General features: G+C 40.7%; 1 protein-coding gene across 1 annotated transcript in view; it reads right to left on the reverse strand.

Moving 5' to 3' along the window:
• Nucleotides 1–8,956: 8,956 nt before the first annotated feature.
• The window catches only part of LOC121512420 (adenylate cyclase type 1-like), a 107,403-nt gene continuing 94,174 nt past the window's right edge, over nucleotides 8,957–22,185 (reverse strand). The window contains exons 16-20 of the mRNA XM_041791686.1: nucleotides 21,217–21,363; nucleotides 18,477–18,575; nucleotides 15,281–15,395; nucleotides 13,296–13,420; nucleotides 8,957–10,675 (exon numbers count right to left, since the gene is read on the reverse strand). Of these exons, the coding sequence (XP_041647620.1) occupies nucleotides 10,340–10,675; nucleotides 13,296–13,420; nucleotides 15,281–15,395; nucleotides 18,477–18,575; nucleotides 21,217–21,363 (822 nt within the window). The 3' untranslated portion in view covers nucleotides 8,957–10,339. The remainder of the gene's footprint in view (nucleotides 10,676–13,295; nucleotides 13,421–15,280; nucleotides 15,396–18,476; nucleotides 18,576–21,216; nucleotides 21,364–22,185) is intronic.

A 22,185-nucleotide genomic window follows, 5' to 3' on the forward strand; every position in this document is an offset into this window, starting at 1 on the left:
TTAATGTGAGACACATTTGCACCATGGCTGAAGTTACCCACTGAGTTAAAGTTCCTGCCTGTGACTACAGGTGCCGCTTAAAGGCTCATAGTACATATTCTTGCTACGAAGTCTATGCTTTGTTCTTACCAGAGGAGACCCAGCTTACCACAAATTTTCTAGAGTTACCGCAGCTCTGTGAAACTGTAAAATATTTAATACTTAAAAAGTGTACATTAACTATATGTAGTAAGGACCAATAAAGATTTTAGGGTGCTTTCACATCAGGCAACTATTTCCTCTCCCTTCCTCCCACTGGCTTGCTTTCACACTAGCAATATCAATCCATGCCTAGGCCCACTTGCCTGTACTCAGTCTGATACAGCAGCTGATGGTATGCATGCAGATGGATTACAAAGCCGCCAAGGAGGCGAAAGAAGAAGCTGCCATGGCAATCACTCGGGTCATAACCTGAGGGACCACTGTTTATGTTTAAACCTGGCAAAAAAGTCAGTCCTGCCAACATGGATGTTTTAAAAATCAATTTTTGAGATGCCAGTAGGGTCGCTCTTCATATCTACACATATACGTGCAGCTTAGAGGATTAAATGGGCTCAGGTTGTGTGAGCACAACAGTTTTTGAGGTTACAGGAGACTTTTCTTGCCTTTGCATCTCATCTCAGTGAGTGAGTCAGAACAGAACATTTGTTGACTTGATTCTGATGATTTCCACCCTTTATTGAGGAAAAATGTGAATGAACTGCCACACCAGGAAAAGACGATCTGTTTTAATGATGATGCCAGATAGCTGATGTGACTCTCTGTCCCGTATACGGGTGCATTCACATCTCATCCGAACTATATCAGAGTCCACTTGAATCTCGTCTGAGGCCATCTTACAATTGCGCCCAGGGTGGCCGAACGTTTGCATTCACACTGACCCAAATGAACCGGACTTTGGGCCCTAGTGTACTTGGATCCAGGTATAAATTATCCTTAGTATAAAAGCTGACTTAAAGTGATGAATTTAACTCTATATGAGTTTAATTAGAATGATCAATTTTGTTGTGTATTTAACTTTATTATAGAGGTGTGACTTTATCTGAAAAACCTGGCTGGAGATCTATTCTCCTGTTGATCTCGCCAATAAGGAAAGATCATATTTTACTGTATAAATCCTCAGTAGCTTTTCAGTAATCAGCATTTAAAAGTAAACTTTAAATTAAGACATTTCCACTTTTACTTGGGTGGATTATAGGCCAGTAATTTCAGTTTTACTAAAATTTTAATCAGAGTAACTTTATTTTTATTGAGTGTAACAGTTGTGCACTTTTTCCACCTCTGCCTGCATGCAAAACTTGCACTGCTGAGCAATTTGAGATGCACATCAAGCAAGAATGGGAAAGAACTCTTGCAGTACTTCAACTATTCAGTCCCGGGATGAGAGTGTAGTTAGAAGAAAAGGTGACACGGTGGTAAATATGCTCCTGTCCCAACTTTTTTGAACGTGTGGAAGACCCTAAATTCAGAATGAGTATGTATTCCTTAAAGAAAAGAAAATTTGTCAGTGTAAACATTGAGTGTCTTGTTGTTGTGCTGTTTATAAAATATAGGTTAAAAAGGATTTTCTAATCACTGCATTCTGCTTTAACATCCCAACTTTGTTGGAATTGGGGTTGTACATTTTGCTTCCTTCTCCTGTAACCAATGAATAACTACACTCATTGTTTTTATCTTTATTTGAAGTACAGGGGCTACTATCTGCCTGTAAACACACCCTGTTTTCTGTTTTTCAGGTAGCAGAAATGTTCATAACACCAGCATGAGGCTCCTCCTGAAAAACAGCACAATCGAGCTGACGTTGACCCCGATTCTTACATCAGCTGCTTTGTTTTTCTACTGTTACATAACTTTATAACCGAGTTTGATGGCCTCTCCGTATGTTTGTGTACAGTGTGTGAACTAAAAAGGAGCACAGGAAGAGCCCTCTTACTTCAGGGGACACGTCCCCTTTTGCTTTATTTTGATAACCTTAATACGTCAATATCATCGCAGTGCAAACACTTAGTATAAAATATCATCTTTAACAAAATTTACATTCACATAAAACATCTCAATAAATACATCTGCAACAAAAAACTCGACAAATAGTTCATCATTTGTAATATATCTTTGAAAAAGACTCTACAATGTACAATAATATCTAGTGATACCTACATATAACAATTGAAACCCGTATCATACAGTATGAAAATATCCAATTTACAGGAAAAATATTTTACACTACTCCTTTCCAGCAACTCTCCTTAAACTGTTTAAAGCAAGTGTATAAAAATCCTCATTTTTAATCTCTTTGAAACAGAAAGTGAGCATTCAAGCTACCGTATAGACTTTAAAATCTATCTTAAATATGATAAGAAGAAGAAGATCATTTCAGTCTGCTTATAGTCGCTCCAAAATCAACACTTGCCGTTATTTTAAGTTACAAAACTGTTCAGGAACAGCTCAAAAAACACAGGCATTCAACAACAACCAAAGAAAAAGTACATCAACCGTAGCCACACATTCAGTTGTGCTACAGCTCAACAAGAAAAAGTCTGATATGTTTATGAAAATAGGTTGGCACATTTGAAAAAACCAGCTACCTGCAGGAGGGGGGAGGAGGAGGAACCCTCCCCCCAGCGCCTGGTGTCAACACCGTCCTGAAAAATGTCCTCAGAATGTTCATACACGCAAAAACTCATAAAGAAGAAGACACGGTTCAAAGAAGCACCTTACATTCGAGAGGACCGCTACCGTGAGCGCATGCATGAAGACTACATTAAAACTGATCCGCCGCTGCTGCTCGGCCTGTGTTCGCTCTTTCAAAGCATGCATGGGAGAGCCACAGGCTTGCAGGCGGTGCATGCTGGGACAGATTAGAGGAGAGTTAATGGCTGTGGTTAGCCGTACTGTGAGTAGCATGCTCTACCATAAAATAAATCATCTGGGTTTGTATGAGGAAGCCAGACACCGAGGTTTGGGTGTCTCCTCATAAACAGCGTTTTTTTCTTCTCCCTGTCAAAGCAGCGTTTTAGTTCATAAAAATAGTCCAACAGAATATTTCAACAATAGAAAATAGTTTTTGTTAATAAACAAGCACGCAGAAAAAGGTTTTCTTCTTAAATATATCCCCATCGGGAAGGAATCACTCGCAAGATACAGAAAATAAGTTTCTAAGTCATGCACCACAGAGATACAAACCGGTGTGTCTAGCTATGCACACTCTATTGGCTACATACACTATCAGGTCAAAGAGAGGATCCAGCCGGCTACAGCATGCAGGAGGTGAGGAGGCTGAGGCCACGTTTACACCACAACCACACCAGACCCAAACGGGAACCTTTAGTTGGCTGTTCATTAACAGTTTGGTCCCTTTATATTTGAACAGCGGTGCAATTTTTAACATTTTCTTCTATCTACCACCACAATGGAATTAAAATGAATGATTGTACATTTTACATTTATTTAGCTTTAATAGAAGCAGAGTGATAAATACATGTGCTGCTGTCCAAATAATGATGGGCCTAACTGAATAACAGTCGTGTTTTTGCTGCATGAACATTAAAAGTTCAAGAGTGCTAACTTTTTTTTTCTTAATGGGACTGTCCCCAATGACATGTGAACAGGATACAGCTTCTCTGCAAACAGAAAAGTTTTCAAATGTGTATTACTGTTTTTAATGCTCACCAACATAATGGCCCAAAGTGTAATAAACCTAAAATCTAATACAGCTCTGCAGCTTTTATTGTTTGATTTTGTGCAACAATTTTATTAGCTGCATTTGCATTTTATATGTATTTTGTACAGCTGTTTGAGAATATTTTCATAATGCGCACAAACTTTATGAGTGGAATTTACTCATTTGCATGTTCATTTTTTAAAAATAACTATTTTGCAGGTTTTTTTTTAACCACGATAAGGGCAATAGGACAGTTGATAGAGCTGGAAAGAGGGATGGGAGTGTGGGGAATGACATGCAGTAAAAAAAACCTGTGCACATGTGGTGTTACCTAAACACTAGGCCATCTGCACCCCTGCATATGCATTGTTTTGTATATTTTCTGCACCAACTTTATGAATTGCATGCACATTTAGTGTAATATATTCAATGTAAAGACAAAACAGGCGAATATGCAATTTAATAAATCACACCTGGGAGCTGGTATGTATATATAGAGCTTCTTTAGTTGCCTAACTATTCAAAGTACTTTTTACACAACAGGTCAATCTTATCTAAAACATATTTTGTAAGTATCTCCAGCAGAGTGGAGTGGTGCTTCTTGCACATGCAGACAAGAGCATTTCGCTTTAGAAATGTAACCCAGCAAAGCTGATGGATTGGCCAGATTTCATGTCTGCAATCAGGCAGATGCATCTCACAAAGCTGCAATATTAAACATTTGGACCCGGTCTGAAAATGTACCGGATCAAAAAGCATCATTTGAGAGGAACGAGGCAGTAGCTGCAGGTATAGTTCAGTAGTAAGTAAGTACAAAGCAGGTAACAACATTTCTTCATGAAAGAAGTGTAGAGAACTGCGCTGAAATCTTTTCAAGTTGTGAAATGTTTTCACTCTTCTACTGACCAGCCTTGGCAAGAGTTATGGTAGTTACAGTTATGGTTCCTGTTGAACTGCAAGCTGCAGAAGTGACAAGCTCAGATGCAGCTATCAAAGCAGTTTTTAACAGAGCAAAGAACCAACACGAAACATTTTCTTGGTGGGAAGTTGGTTTCTCCTGAGTGGCTTTGAAATGAGTTTTATTCACCAACTGGCTCCACCGTTAGCAAACAATGACAGTGCCTGCCTGTCGAGCTCATGTTGGAAAGTATACTTAGTGTTGGACTGTAGATGCCTCATATGTCTAGTATCTTCAGAGTCAGAATGTTCCTTAGCGTCTATTTCCCCAATCGGCTAAATGCTCATTTAAATTTAGTTTAGCTGACTAGTCTAAAGAGGAGAAAATCCTTAGAAAACAGTCAATTTCCCCACAGGGTCATTGTGTCACTGTGTCATGTGAGCCTAGTACTCTCTAAAGCGTGACTAACACTAGCAGCTAGCCAGCCATCGTTCCTCTGTGCACATCGATATCCTGCTTTGATATGTGGCCTCTTTTCACTTCAGCTGAGTCATTTAACCCTCGACAGCCTACACACCCCTTTATTTCCATTTACTACTTAAAAAACTGTCATTTCGCTGTTTATACTACACGCTAGCCACTTAGCTACCCCTAAGCTTCTCATATTTATGCCCAGGGAAGTTCCATGGGAAAGCTCAGACAGGAAGGCAGCAGCCATTAACTAAAGCTACAGCGGCCTCTAGTGGTGGGAGGTTCATTACAGTTTAATAGAGCATTACAGAAATGAATTTCAAGCACATGTTTATCAAAAAAGACAGGTAATTAGTTTAACTGATTCATAAATCTCGCACTGGCTAATTTGATGAACAAATCCCTACTTCAGAGGCACCTGGCTGCAGATATCAGACATCCATAAAGTCATATGCCCTTAGACTGCCGTAATCGGTGTCCCTGATGAACATGTCCAAGTGATGATCCAAGAGAATGGTGTGTGTCACCCACATCTGTTGCCTACTATCATTTTTTAATCGAGGCATCTTTTCATTGAAAACTGAACTCCATAAGGTGAAGGTTCCATACAGTAAACCAATAAGGTTTAAACGTGCTGATGACTTCTGGCCTTGCACTGCTTCAGGCTCCCAAAATTCTTTGCATGTAGTTCACATCTGCCAGAAGGTGTTGGCACTTTTAAAACAGCCTTTTCTCCTACAGTCCTTTACATATGGATAAATACACATAATGGAGTGCAGTTTTTATAGAAAAGACTTCTCAATTGAACAAAAGGCAGGTACTGAATATCCAATATGCATGCATTTATGGATGTCTGATGTCTTCAGCCAGGCTCTCTTGAGTTGCCCTACATAGCCTGTAATGAATGTGATGGATAGAACATTCGTCCGGTCATACTTGAGAATTTTTTTAAGTCTGCCCTTCTCACACTCTGAGTATGGGCTGTTGACCAGATGCTGTAAAATTTATGAAATTAAAATTAAATGGATATATGGCACGGTAGAAGTAGAACTGATACATATCTTGATGAGAGTACAGCAGTTGCACTTCTGGCATCCACTAGAAACTGATCAGAGTGTGTGCTTTGAAATTGTGAGACTGACATATGAGCATGCTTTGTGTGCAGATCGCTGCACAGACGGAGTTTGTGGAATTTGAGGCTAAGTGCGTTTGTGCTTCCCTAATGTGAAACCATCAAGTGTGTGAGGACTAAGAAGTATTCCTCAGTGGCAAATTAGTCCCATGAGTTCAGATATCTAGGGACTTTCCAGTGAGACCTACCCAGAATTCATTGCAAACTTGTAAGCAAAAATAGGCCATATTAAAGCAGTGCTCGCTAATGTTAAAACACTGGCAAGGTTGGGATGGGAAAACTTTAAGATGAAAGTTGCTAGTATAATTTTTGTAGTTATGTTTGAAGAGTTGTGTTTTTAAGCCATTCACAAGATATTCATATTAAGCCTACCTTTACTTTTGAAAATGTGATGGAAACTACACTATATTGCCAAAAGTATTCACTCACCCATCTTAATAATTTAGATCAGGTGTTCCAATCACTTCCATGGCCACAGGTGTATAAAATCAAGCACCTAGGCATGCAGACTGTTTCTGTCTGTTCCAGTGTGGTACTGTGATAGGATGCCACCTGTGCAACAAGTCCAGTGGTGAAATTTCCTCACTCCTAAATATTCCACAGTCAACTGTCAATGGTATTATAACAAACTGGAAGCAACTGGGAATGACAGCAACTCAGCCACCAAGTGGTAGGCCACGTAAAATGATGGAGCGGGGTCAGGGGATGCTGAAGTGCATAGTGTGCAGAGGTGGCCAACTTTCTGCAGAGTCAGTGGCTACAGACCTCAAAACTTCATGGTGGCCTTCAGATTAGCTCAAGGACAGTGGTAGAGAGCTTCATGGAATGGGTTTCCATGGCCGAGCAGCTGCATCCAAGCAATACATCACTAAGTGCAATGCAAAGCGTCAGATGCAGTGGTGTAAAGCACACCGCCACTGGACTCTAGAGCAGTGGAGACGCGTTCTCTGGAGTCATGAATTGCACTCCTCCATCTGGCAATTTGATGGATGAGTCTGGGTTTGGCAGTAGTTAGGAGAATGGTACTTGTCTGACTGCATTGTGCAAAGTGTAAAGTTTGGTGGAGGGGGGGATTATGGTGTGGGCTTGTTTTTCAGGAGCTGGGCTTGGCCCCTTAGTTCCAGTGAAAGGAACTCTGAATGTTTCAGCATACCAAGAGATTTTGGACAATTCCATGCTCCCAACTTTGTGGGAACAGTTTGAGGATGGCCCCTTCCTGTTCCAACATGACTGTGCACCAGTGCACAAAACAAGGTCCATAAAGACATGGATGAGAGAGTTTGGTGTGGATGAAGTTGACTGGCCTGCACAGAGTCCTGACCTCAACCCGATAGAACACCTTTGGAATGAATTAGAGTGGAGACTGAGAGCCAGGCCTTCTCGTCCAACATCAGTGTGTGACCTCACAAATGGGCTTCTGGAAGAATGGTCAAAAAATCCCATAAACACACTCCTAAACCTTATGGGAAGCCTTCCCAGAAGAGCTGAAGCTGCTATAGCTGCAAAGGGTGGACTGACGTCATATTAACTCATTGAGTGTCATTGACGTATATATACGTCATTTAAAAACCAACGCTTGAGTGCCATTGACGTATATATATGTAAAAGTGGCGGCTGGCACAAGGGGGCGCTCTCACGCTCCCTGTGAGTAATTTTGGGGCTTCTGGGATATGTAGTTGGAACACAGGAGACGGTAGATCAAAAACAACTGAGATCAGAGCAGGAAGTGCAGGGATGGAGGTAATGTAAGCTAAAACCTTAAAATATTCAGTATTGGCACAAAATGCCCCCCAAAAAACTGAGGAATCAAGTGGCCAGTTTCGCCGGCAGACACTGGATGAAACTTTAAACTTTTGCGTGAGAAATCGGTAACTCACTGAAACCGACAGCGAGTCCATCATCAGCGCTTTCATTCATCTGCCTTAGCCAGCCAAGAGGCTAAAGAATGCCTCCAGGTCTCCCCTATGCGTGGGCATCCACTGGCCAGTTTGATGCATACAGCGACGACACTTCAGAGACAGACTTTTCAGACCCAGGCCCTGAGGAATGGCTGCCGAGTGAGCGGAGTGGATCTTGTTCTCCGTCCCAGAGCGATGGAGGTAAGTCAACGTTAGGAACCCACTGATTATTCAGCCAAATTTATCGAATAAAACATCACTCATGCTCTCCAGCTCTGTGATTTCAGAAGCAGACTTGAGAGAAGAGTAAGCCCCATGCAATTCTGCAAAACCATCTGTTGGCAGAAAAAGAGGTAAGAACAAAAATATATATATATATTATAGATTGTATATAATATACATATTATAGATTTTATTACTTCTATAATTTACAGGCAGTGCCAGGGGACAGCAAGCAGGAGAGGACGTGGGTGTATAGGGGGTCCCGTGGCAGCCGTCCAGTTGTATTGTGCTGTATTTTGTATTTATTTTTATTTATTTTATTTATTTTACAATAAAATCACATTTGTAATACAATTTTCAGATGTCTTTTATGTCATTGAAGGCAAAAATATAACATCCAAATCACTGTTTTGCTTGACAGACTGTCTTTCACAAAAATGCATTTTTTTCAGCTTTCTAGAAAAAAAGTGGTGTTTTTGGTGAAACTAGCCTCTATTCAACTTCAGATAAATCAAGAATGGAACAAACTGCAAACGGTTTTTTCCATGATAAAACAGAGAGTTTCTTCTTTCAATTGAGCTATTATGTGTGTTCAGAGTCATAGTACAAAATATTTTGTGGGTCTTGAGAGATGACTCAAAATGGCCAAAAACGCTGGCACAAGCCACTTCCCATTTTATAAAAGGGCCAGCACTCAATGACTTAAACTCTATGGATTAAGAATGGGATGTCAGTTAAGTTCATATGCAAGTCAAGGCAGGTGAGCGAATACTTTTAGCAATATAGTGTATATATACTGTAAAGAAAATTCCAAATACAGACAAGATGTGTGCTTTTTTCTCATTATTTTATAGGATGTCATATTATTGAGTTTTTCATACGATCTCTAGCCCTCATGGACTCATGAACTTGATGTCTGACACCGATTAAAATCCGGGCGCTATCAATGCAAAGTCTAAGTGAACATGTTTGTGTTTTTTCATTACTAAGTCATTCTGCCAAGATCTGACCTGATCTGGCATGCATACTGCAACATCTTCCATGTTTTTGTGCATTGGTGTACATGGCATAATGCTGTTTGACTGACGAACTTTTTTGGGAACATAAATGAGAATCGGTTCAGTTTTCAGTTGATTGTTTTGTGTAAACGTGGCCTGAGCAGGAGACAAAAACGTTTCTTATTGCTACACTTTTAGACAAGGAAGAATCTGGAAGTCAAGCATCACAGGGAAACAGACAGCAAACATGACTGAAATGCAGCAGTGGCATCATGCACTTAAAGACGCTGAGCGGCTCGGCTCAGGGGATCAAGAAGAATCCACCTCATGTGCCGTGAGGGTTAAAGTGAAACGCGAAAAAAGTAAACGTAATTGCCAACCTGGACATAACTGAAGGCAATGCCCTGTCGTATTTTGGCAACTTTGTACCCTTTACTGCCATTTACAATTATACATTTGGCTTTTAAATATATAGGTAAGTTTTCCTGTCCAGTAAATCAATAAAAGATCTAAAAGGCAACAGAACAAATGGCAAGAAACTCAATGTGAGGAGTGGTCGCTAAGGCAACAGCACTGTTTTGGTTTTACACTGAGAGAAAAGGGTCAGCTAAAGTCATTAAAGGAATTTTACGGATGCGTGCTACACTATCAGTTTTATTTTGATGCAGGTTATTACTGTTGTGGATGCAGGTTTTAGTAGTCGGCTCTGAAATCCTGGAGAGGACGGTGGTTGATTGCAGAGCAACGTGGCTAAAGCATCCTGTATCAAAGTCAGTTTTGTGCGTGAGGGTCTGATCCACTTTAGACTGCCAAAATCAGTCCTGAACACAGTCCAGACCCAAATCCAGGCCTTCCATTGGACGATCAGCCCCTTTGCATCCCACAAACCATAGAAGAAGAGCAGCTCTACTTCCTTTTTCAACAAGCTTAAATAAGCTAAAGCTAACTTGTAGCTAACCATACTTGTTGCTCATGTCTACTGTCATTTCCTCGTCTTTTATGGCGCATTGGAGATGCCCATCACACCATGGCTGTGGGGACTGAGGGCAGGTACCTGGAGGTGCTGGTGGAGGTGGTGGGTTTGGTGTTGCTGGGGCTCGGGGTTCTGATGGAGGCGTAGGTGGTGACGGTGGGGCCGGGGCTCAGTCTGGTGCACACATTGCCGTGGTTAAAAGCACTGGACCGGCGCTCAGAGCTGCTGGACTGCTGCTGCTGCGGGCTCTGAACTGGCCGGGTTCCCGGTCGACGCCCCTCCAGGAAGTATGTGAGCATCTGACCTTTGCCTTTAACACTGACCTGGCCACGGCAGACAAAGTTGTAGTAATCTGTGATCAGTCGATAAACATCTTCTGTCACCTAAAGGACAAATTTAAAGAGATCAAATGAGATAAGATTAATTCAAACTTGGACAAAAACTCGTCAGAAGCCCTTTCAGCACATGAACAAACCTCCTAAAAGCTCAGAAAGTCAAACTGGGAACAAAATATGCAGGGCCCTAGTTTGATTTTGCATTTGTGTCATCCTTGGTGGGTTTACTTGGCCGGAATGGGAGACTTTTTTTTTTTCTTCTTTTTACTGGAATTACGGAAAGAAATGTGGCAAATCTACTTTTCAAATAAGACCTGTCAGAAGCTGTGCAAAGCGTTTATGCCACCCCTCTATTGCAATGAAACATACAATAAACAACATATCAATGACTGAATGTCAAAAGCAAAATGCAAACAGGCTTTTGCAATGCAAGCAAAAATATATTGAAAATATTTGCCTCTGCATAAGTCAACATACAGGAGTTTTGTAGATGAATGTGCAAATATTTTCCAACCAAGATGGGTGCCTCTGTACTGAGCTCTGTCATATTTTTTAGGCTATTATGTTTTTGTGTCCTGTCACTGTGGTAAATGCCTCACTTGAAATGCAAATCTGCACTAATTTAATAAAAATTAGCTAATCAACTTGGTGCAAATCTGCCACTCCATTGCATATCTTACATTTCTTGATTATGTCTGTTCAGCATCTTTGTACCCTTGCACTCCTTGCATTCACACCAGTAATGCACAGGGATTTGTACTATAAGCGCTTTCAGATAATAAAATTCAAAATTCATAAGCCTAATCCTTATATTATTATAATCATATTCTTTCTGACATATACTTCTAAAGATGATTTTTTGGGGGCTTTTTGCCTTCATTCTGATAGGACAGTTGAAGAGAGACAGGAAATACGGGGAGATAGAGTGGAGGAAGACATGCACCAAACTATATTGAGATCAGGGATCGACCACGCAACCCGCAGCTTAGCTAAACCGTTACTCCATTTCCCCATGGCCCACCACCTGCAGGGACAGGCATGGAGGTTCAGTGCAATGCATACATGGTGGCAGGGAAGAGCAGAAACCAAGTTGTACTGAGTCCCAGCGTTGCAGATTGTTATATTTTTATATTTAATGTTGAGGTTCAGGAACTGACCCAGAGGGCAAAGCTTGTCTGTGTTCCAACCCTCACCTATGGCAGTGTGCTCTGGGTACTGACCAAAAGAATGACACCTCAGATACAAGCAGTTGAAATGAGATTCCTCAAGAGGGTGTCTGGGCTCAGTTTTAAAGATAGGGTGAGAAGCTTGGACATCTGGAGGGAGCTCACAGTAGTCCCGCTGCTCCTTCGTATTGAGAGGAGCCATCTGAGGCGGTTTGGGCATCTGATCAGAATGCCTCCTGGTCATCTCACTAAAAGTGCATCCAACTGGGAGGAGACCCTGAGCAGAACTCACTGGAAGGATAATATATCCCATCTGGTCTGGAGGAAGATGGATGGATGTTTAATTCCTATTCAGAAACTAACTGGAGTAAAAATCCTTGTTGCAAACGCATACTTGGGCAACACATACTGATGATGCATATAAGAAATACAAGTATGTACAGTAACTAAAAACTTTAAACTGATGCACTACAGGGCCAGCATGTGCAGAGGCTGCTCTCCAATTAAGCACCACCCGACTCCTCAATTTCCACACATGAACAATTACAAGTTATCTTCTAAACAGCATATACTGCTACAGTGTGTGCACTAACTCATGATTACAGGTGAAATGAATTCTACATTTTAAATTTTTGCACAGCGGGCTCACATGCCTTCTCACCACATCTTTGATGTTTTTTTAAGATTTATTTTTCATTCTATAGAGGAGGTCAGTGGATAGAGTTGGAAATGGGAGAGAGAGAGTGGGGAGAGACATGCGGCAAAGGGCCGCAGGCCAGATTCAAACCCAGGCTGCCCGCATGCGTGGGTAGCACCTTAAACCACTAGGCTATCTGTGCACCCCAGCATCTTTGATTTTTTTTTATGTTAGTCAGCGCTCTGTAGCAATCAATGCAAAAGTCTCTCTTGTTTTATAATAACTTGCTGCTGGCCTTGATGAGGGTTTTGAACGCAGGCTAGCTTTTGATCTGGTGATGCTGCTGGCTTCTCCTTGAGTTTAAGTGGTGAATGATGTTCTATTGATCTGTGAACATGACACTTGGGCTTCTAGGCTATTACCTGCTCTAGTAATGCTTGTCTTAGCACTTACCACTGCCTCTGCAACGGCTGGGGGTTAAAGTAACAGGGCTCAAACCTTGTCACCAGAAAAAATAAATATTACAGATCTGTCTCTTTGTTGTAGAAGTCCTTTCTTCCTTATTGCTGTCCTTAAATGTCCTTAAATTTCACCTATGTATAGTGGGTGCACTGGCAGTGTTCCAGCTAAAATACACTCTACAGACTCAGCTATGCACAAATCAACTGCATTTGCAAATCACTTACATTTTTTGTGGATATTTATGATACATTTTTCTTTTTTTCCCCTTAAGATGATCTTTGGCCTTAAGACAGAGGGTGCTAGACAATTTACAAAATGCACAGCTCCCCCAATGCATACCATTTTTCTGTTTTGTCTTTCATTAAAAATAAGAGAATAGTTTGAATCAGCTGTATCGCTGTACCTGAATCTTCCCCTGTACACCTGTGCTGTCCATCCTGCTGGCCACATTCACCGTGTTTCCCCAGATGTCATATTGAGGTCTTCTGGCTCCGATCACTCCGGCCACCACCGGTCCCACATTGATACCTGAAATAAACAGAAAGTAAACTAAAACACCCAGATCTTAATCTGTATTCAATCTTCCAGTGCCTAAATGACACACTTATTTTTTTGACTCATGATGTCACTTCTCCCTATCATCGCCAGGAAATCCTTCATGGCACATTTCCAATATGTATAATTAGATGACACAAATTCCCACAAATGTCTTCAAGAAAATGAAGTGATGACGCAGTTTATACCCCCAAAGATCACAGGTTAACTCCTCTGTGACATCACCGACCACGTAAAATGCTTCTCTGGCCCATATTCCCATATTTCAATCCAATCCAATCCACTTTATTTAGATAGCATTCCTGCTGAAAGCCTGGAGGAATAGCCCCACATTTGGCATGCATATACACTTGGACTCAAGATGAACAGATTCAATTAAGTTTTCAAAGGTTGAGGTCACAGCCATGGCATCAGTCCCACTTGCTTACATGCTGTCTGCAATTTCTGCAGGTTTTCTGCACATTGCCATATCAAACTTCAGAATTCGCTGCCCCTATTACCCAGTCCATGCAGGCACTGGAGAGCAAAGGGGCTAAAATGAACCTTGGCCTCAACCCAGAATCAACTGGGAGGATATCACTGGTCATTGCATGATTGTATATGTTGATTTGTGTCTTGCAGCTACTCTAGCACTCGTAGTTTACTCCAGCTCTCTTTGGACCTCATCCAAGACCCACACATGAACATTGTCTTTCCATTTCATTTAGAGCTGTACTGGTCATGAATAGTGTCATGCCAGTCCAATCTCTCTCCTAGCCACAGATGCATGCAACCCCAGTGTAGGCACACAGACCCTAACTTACACTGGTTTTGGTTCTTTTCCTTGACCACTTAAGAACCATAATTTCTGGTCCAGGGCCAATGAAAACCAAAGAACTGACTCTCGATTGAGTACTATCTCTGGACCAGCCATGGAACTGGCTTGGAGAAAAAGGGGTAATGGAGGATAGTAACAGGCTCACGCTGACAATTGAGAGTCACCAATTAACCTAACAAGAATATCTTTTGTGGGAGAAGGCCTGGAGAGAACTTACAAACTCCGTACAGAAAGGCCCTGTCCAACAGGGATTAGAAACGGGGACCTTTTTGCTGTGGGGCAACAGGGTATCCCACTTCCCCAACATGCAGCAATAGGGCTACTTGTATAGCTCAGAATGTGTAGTTTATATGACTTGTTCTTGTAAATTTATCTTATTCTTTTGGAAACACTCATGAATGCTAACTGAAACTTGACGAATTGGAAGATGCACACACTCGATCCACCCGTTCCCCTGCTGTGGCTTGTGCAAAGTGATGCATGTTTGGAGGATGGATAAACTGACACAATGTTAACTGCTGTGATGACGTCTCTTTTCCAGAAACAACTCTGGATGTTTAAAGACAAAAAAAGGCACATGCAGAAGAAAACCCAGCCAACCTTTGTTTTTCTTTTTTTTCTGTCCTGACTGGAAATCTGTTGAAAAAACATATATTCGCAAACGTGGCGTTTCTGCAAAGAGGGTTCAGCCAAACACACAAACATACGGCGTTCTTCCACACGGAGCCCCTCAGTCTGCAGACAGGATGGCATTGTGTACACCAGGCAGTGCTGGGATTAAACACGGGCTCCTGTTGCAGGCTCCCCACAGGATACCCAACACAATGGAGCCCAGAACTTCAGGTCTCGCTGTGACGAGCTTCCTGCAGGGGAGCGCTCTCTCTCTGATGCATTTCCTCCGCAACTTACCGGCACTGAACGTCCACGCTGTCCAGTGCAATAGGTCAGAAGCTCCCAAAGAAATGTTTATATAGACCAGAGTGTGTATTTGTGTCTGCAAGTGTGTTTTCTCTCACCTACTCTCAGGACAAAGTCATTGTATGATTGGTAGTTGATGGCATCCAGGACATCAAACATCTCAATGGCAAAGTCGGACACTGTGCATAAATGTGAGGTGATTGATTTCTTTGCCTGAGGACAGAGAAAAAATTAACAAAGCAAAAAATTAAGGGTGTGATATGCTATTAACTTAAATTCTTGTTATATATCATAAAATAAAATGAATTAAATAAATACAGCATATATATATTTGTCACATATAGAACAAAAAAATCAATCAGTGTAATAAACGCTTGTGCAGACCTATATTGACAGCACTCAAAGAATTTGTTAATTTAACCTGAAAAAGTAAATTTTTCTGCACTGGTGTGGGCACCAGTTTGTACACTTTGTCAAGAAACACATCATTTACGGCTATAAATATTTCTTTATTAGAAATATTAACCTTCCTTCTCCTTCTATGCAGATAAGAAAAACAAAAGGCAGGGAGAGAAGCACCAAAAAACCCAGAGCAGTTAAATTTGGCAGCATGAGAGAAATTAGCCAATAGATTGCTTAGAGCAAATCAGCTGGCCATCAGCTGATGAGGACTTGCGTGAGATCGGCTGATCTCAATTGTGGCAGTGCTTGACTCCATGGCCTGCCTGAACTAACACTATACCTTCCATTTCCAGGGTCGTGGCATGTTTTCATTTATCAGAGTTACAAACAATATCCAGGAGATGTCGTACTTAATTTCGAAGGGATTCATTTCGTTAGAGCTCTGTAAACAAGCAATCTTTAACCCCTAAAAACCCCAAATGTGTAATCCACATACATATGAGATCCTAAAATTGTAACTGCATAGCTTGTTACAGAGCTTTAACATTTTGGGTGCATCTTTTATGTCCATCTATGATGTTTACCAAGTCTGTAATGTCCAGTAAGTGGTATGTCTGTCTCTATGTTTCTTTGGATTGATAACACTGGAATTAAAAGACAACATCTAGTTACCTTGGGTTATGATATATTATATCAAACATAGGCTCAGTTGCTCTCCCACTATACTGATGAGTGGAGACACCTGAATAGAAAACATATTGGGTAGTAAAGTATGCAGTCCCTGGGGCCCCACCCTTTGCTTTTTGCATTTTTTTAGGCTATATCATGGGATACATGCTCTGCCTGCACCCAGGGGAGGAAAGCAATTACTTACATGTACTCAACCTACTGTAATTGAGTAGTTGTTTTTTTGGGTTACTTCTACTTCTACAGTGCAAAACACATGGAGGCCTGCTTGGAGCAGCAAACTCCACATAAAAAAAACATGCTTTCATGTGTTTTGCACTGAGGAGAGGCTTCTGTCCAGCCACTCTGCCATAAAGCCTAGACTGGTGGAGGGCTGCATTGATGCTTGTCCTTCTGGAGCTTTGTCCCATCCCCACACAGAATCTCTGCAGCTCAGTCAGAGTGACCATCAGGCTCTTGGACACCTCCCCCTTTTTCCCCGATTACTCAGTTTGGCAGGGTGACCAGCTCTTGGAAGAGTCTTGGTTGTGCTAAACTTCTTCCATTTGAGAATTATGGAGGGAAACTTGGAAAGTTTTCTGGGAAACTTCAGTGAAACCAAAATTAGTTTTGTAGCTTTCTCCAGAATTTACCACAGGTGAACTCCAATCACAAGTGTAGAAACATCTCACAAAGACAAACAAAAATGGGAGGAACCTGGGCTAAATTTCAAGTGTTTTGCAAAGGGTCTGAATACTTAAGTCAATATGATATTTCACATTTTTATTATACATATATATATCTATAGATATATCTATATCTATAGATATAGATATATATATATATATAGATAGATATCTATATATATAGATATCTATCTATCTATATATATATATATATATATATTTATGCCTTTATTCGACGTAGCTGACAGTGGATAGAGTCAGAAACAGGACGAGAGTGGGGAGAGACATGCGGCAAAGGGCCAAAGGCCGGATTCGAGCCCATGCTGCCCGCATACATGGGCCGTGCATTTGACCGCTAGGCTATCTGCGCGCCGTCAGTTTTTTATTTTTGATAAATATGCAAAAAAAAAAAAAAAAAAATCTAGACTTTGTCATGATGGGGTACTAAGTGTAGATTCATGAGAATGAAAAGATTTTTTTTCTGCTGTAGCATCAGGCTGCATGACAACAAAATTGAGAAAAGTGAAGGGAGTTTGAATACTTTCTGACTGCAGTGTAAGTTTTAATGAGATTATTAGTTATTGTGCAGGGCTGCCATTTTAATTGCCTTCCTCTTAGTGGACCTTGGTGCTCGCCATGAAGCTTATTGTTGACATAAAAACAGGAATTATTTTTAAATATCTGTTACAGCTTTTCTTGAATTGAGTGTTTTAGCTTATTACTTCTTTAATAGCTCTAAATAGGTCTATACTGAGGGAGAAAAAGAGAGTGAGGGGGAAAGTGAGCAAGCAAGCTGGAGCATGCATTAGACACATAACAGGAGGACAATAAAAGAGAAAAAACATCCTCTTAATGACATGAATCATCAGCTGTTTGGCAAAGGGTTTTTATCAACACAGGTGGATTAGGCCTCAGGTTTTTAGGAGTTTGACTCAGAGTGATGCAAAATAGCTACCAGAATTTATTACAGGATTGTGGCTGCTCTTCAAAGCAACCCAACAAATGTATTTATCATTTAAAATTGATGCACAGAATGTTATATACCAATCAAAGTAATCCTAACTATGATTTCTGCTTTAATCCAGCAGCTCTAACTCCTGGTGTACTCTCTGTCAGCACTAAGCATTTTGTCACAGATGCAGACACTTAAACAGAGTTGGATCTCTCCAAGCACAGGTCCTTTTTGTTCAGTGTCAAACACATTTTCAACTTCAAACCACCAATATTTTTTCCCCCCAAAGTTAAATCTGCAACTGACTGTTACGTTTACATAAAGTTTTGCAGAAAGGCCTCTTTTGTTTATCCGCTTTGCAGGATTTTAGCAAAGAAACTTTATGAATGTGGAACATGCTGACGCCACAGAGGCCACTAATCCCTCACGGAGGATTTGTGGAGTGAAACGTGACAGCGTTCTAAATATCAACAGCCAGAGAGAAATACCTTGAAATAGTGCATTCTGAACAGTTTCGAAACCTGCTAATACCCTGAACACACACATTAAAACTAATGCAGCGTCCAAATATAGCTGCTGCCTGTGTACCTTGGAGGCAGTTGTAGGAACCAGCCCTACAGCAGCCATGTATGTGCTGCCAATGGTCTTGATTTTTTCAATATCTCTGTAGCACTCCTTGTCCATCAGCTGAGGGAAAAAGAAGAACAAATAGGTATTAATGCCACAAAATTCAAGTTGTAGCAAGGATTTTTGTCAAACTTCTAGCCAAGGATATCTCATGGCATTTATTTTGAACCACGCTGACATGAAAAGTCTAGAAAAAAGCTAATTTTGGAATGTTAAAGTGAAAAATAAGGACTGTACGGTTTGTAGAAATGTCTATAAAGCAAGCAAAAATGACTTAAGTTGCAGAACATCACCATTTAAACACAGAATATGTAAAATCCACCACCAGCAGTCTCTCAATCAAAAGGGAGTGATTCCCTGCTACCCCTCTCCCCAAACCCTGCAAAGAAAAATCATGTGACACATAGAAGATCCTTGCTTCAATGAACGGAACAATATCATGTTACAGTACAAGCAACCTGCAACCTCCAGTGTTGAATAATGAAGCCAATGCATGCAGTAAAGAAAAACTGCAGTTCCTCAAGTGTCCACTAGAGGCTGGCTGCAGAAGCACTAGAAGTCCCAAATACACCCATGTTAAAATTCATAAGAAGTTTTAGTGGGAATGTTTCCTAAGTCTAAATATATTGCATCATTTTCCCTCCCCTGTTGCATTGTGGGAATGTTAAATGTCTAAATAAATTTTATTACCAAGAATTTGATCTCTAAATTACTTTGACACTGTGTGCATGTATTTAAATGAAGACAGCAAGACTGAAACTTGCACATTCAGTCTGAAGGATGTGTTCAAATACAGACACCCATGATATCATGGGTTGTTTCATTATTTATGTTGACCTCGACATGTCATCACACTGTGGGATTTTTATGAGTTTGGACAGCATTAGTATGACATTACTCGACGCTGCCACAATGACACTTCCTGTCTAAACTAAAATGATTAATGATTTCTTTAGTTTTAAAAAACTGTTGGGAGGATTTCAGATAATGTGAGTTCATAGTCTAACTAAAAAAAACATATATCATTGTTTAAGTAATTTTAATCAGTTCAGACATTTCATTGCAAATCCTACTTCTGTATCTTTAAGACACTTAACAAGTTAAAAAAAAAGTTGCTGCATTAGCAGATATTTTAAATACTGCAAGTAATAAAGGTTTTTTTCATTTAAAATCAGATGTTTCTATAGACTTGTGGCTTATAGAGTAAGTACAGTCTGTTGCTATGGGGCTCTGAATCAAAACAATAACAAAAGATGAAGAGTAAAGAGACCCTGCTTGGCTCCACCCACCTCCATGGCTTATTTTTAGTTATAGATCATTGGTTCTCAACTGCTCTAGCCTCAGGACCCACCAATGTCTTTGATGACAAATCAAGACCCAAATTACCAAAAATATTCCACAACGCACATTTAAATAAATAAAAATTTAAAAAAATAAATGTGCTATATAAATAAATTGGATTGGATTGGATATAAAGGTGACTCTGCATATGCCTGATCAAAACAAAATAAAGAGTAATGGTTCATCAATTACTGACACTGGTAATGTGTCTGCAAGCCAAGCATTTGCATTAAATTTCCTGTTTATTAAACAGACATATTACAGATAAAAGGTAAATATTTGAGTCACATTTTATGGGTGTAAAAGGGTTTTTGGGTGGCCCAAGCAGATTTCCGAATAGAACAGTGCCTACCTCAGAGCACATGGAGCCTCACCGTGTCCCTGAGATCTTTGGTGACCCCGATAAGGGAGCCCAGACTCCAGGTTGGGAACCAGCGTACTAAACAGAAAGCCAATGTCATGGTTCCACTGATGAATTTCACACAATGAGGGTGAAAAAGCTGTTAATAGGGCTCATCCTGGTAAATGCAGCAAACTACTTGCAAAGCATTTTGGAACATCTCACAGTGCAAACCAGATAGGGCACTTTTACCAGCTTTTCACCCTCTTTATGTAAAATTCTGCCAGGTAACCAAAACATCTGTTTACTGTTTAGTAAACATTCCTTATGGAGAACAATGCAGCAGAGGATGGCACTGAGCAGAAGCCCTGTTCAGCAATGTTATGGGTATCTAACTTAAAGGAGTGAGCCTGGGTGATTGAACTTGCAACCGTGCTCCATCACAAGTAAGCACCAAAAACAGGCATGAGATACAGCAACAGAATGTCAGCTTACAGTAGAAGTTCACAAGTTAACAAGACAAGTCCTGTTACAAGTATAAAAAAGTGAAATATGATGATTCTGATGAGAAATTAGATAAACAGCAGGGGTTTGCTGTGCGGAAGAATCAAATTGTCACTTTTAGTTAACTTTTATCACATTTAAATGAATCCAAGTGTAATTAAAAAATGACTTTTTTTCCACGGTCCATCTACTTGTGGCCACAGTGTCATCTCTGAGTAAATTAATGCTTCATGCTGCTGATTTTAGATTCACACAGGCCAAACTCATCTGTTTGTAATCCCTCATTTTGCAGAACTTTCCCAACCACAACCATTGCTTATCATGTTGAATCAATAAACAGTATTTTTGAAAACCATGAGACATGTCATGACCACAGCGTCATCTTTGGAGATGACGTTATGGAGGTCATGCAGCAGCAGCAGAGTTCCCCTGAAAATTCCCCGAAGGCAGGCACGGAACCTGCAGGAGAAATCTTTCAAAAACAAAGATTTACGGTGGGACGAGGAGTTTTCTGACCTCATCAAAGTCAGCGATGATCTCATTGAGCAGCCGGAGACACTCGACGCCCATGTTGTTCCCGTCCAGCTCGATGTAGAAGTCGTTAAAGTTGGCGATGGAAGCGAATAAAACTCCAACCTGAGCGTAAGACTGGTAGTACAGGTCCTAAAGAGAAGGAAAAATCTGTCAAATCTAAGGCTTTAAAGAATGGCCCTGTGGGAAACAAGATCACTTTCAAACCCAGAGTCACCACATGTTGTGAAATAAATGTGTAGATTTAGTCTAATGGAAAGAAATGGGTGGTTTATTGGTAGACCTAATCCTGTAATAACATGACTGAGGCTCAGCTCCACCTGCTGAAGAAGACCATTAGGGTGAGAAGCTTGTCTAACCAGAGGGAGCTTGGAGGAAAGCCATCTACAGTGGTTTTGGATTCTGATCAGGATGCATGGGGAGCCTCCCTTTGGAGGTTTTTGGGGTATGTAGGAGACCCCGGGGTAGATCTAGAAGATGCTGGAAGGATTATTATTATTGATTATGATGTCATGTGATCTGGAAAGCATCAGGGTTCTCATGGAGGGGCTGGAAAAAGTTGCTTTCGAAGGAAAACTGAACTATATTGATCAGCCACAACGACCTAATCACAGATGAGTAGAAGTTAAAAGTGCTGCCTTAGAATGGTATATTTGGGAGGGATGGGGAGGCCTTGACCTAGGAGCTCCAAAATGTATTCAGTTTAAGTCAGAGTGGACATTTGTGCAAAGATTGAAGAAAATCCCTCAAAGCATCCTTTAGATAGCATGTTAACAAGTAACATGAGGCCTGACTGACTTATTGCTAAGATCGCTGCCCTCTTTTCCAATGAGTCAATCAGATTTCTCACAGCTTTAAAATGCACTCAAACATCCAGATCAGAGACCACCACAGAAAAGCACTGGAAATTTAAGAATTTCCTGCAGTTTTATTGAAATTACTGCACCTATAAGT

This window comes from Cheilinus undulatus, linkage group 7 (genome assembly GCF_018320785.1).
Source record: "Cheilinus undulatus linkage group 7, ASM1832078v1, whole genome shotgun sequence".
In the NCBI taxonomy this organism is placed as follows: domain Eukaryota; kingdom Metazoa; phylum Chordata; class Actinopteri; order Labriformes; family Labridae; genus Cheilinus; species Cheilinus undulatus.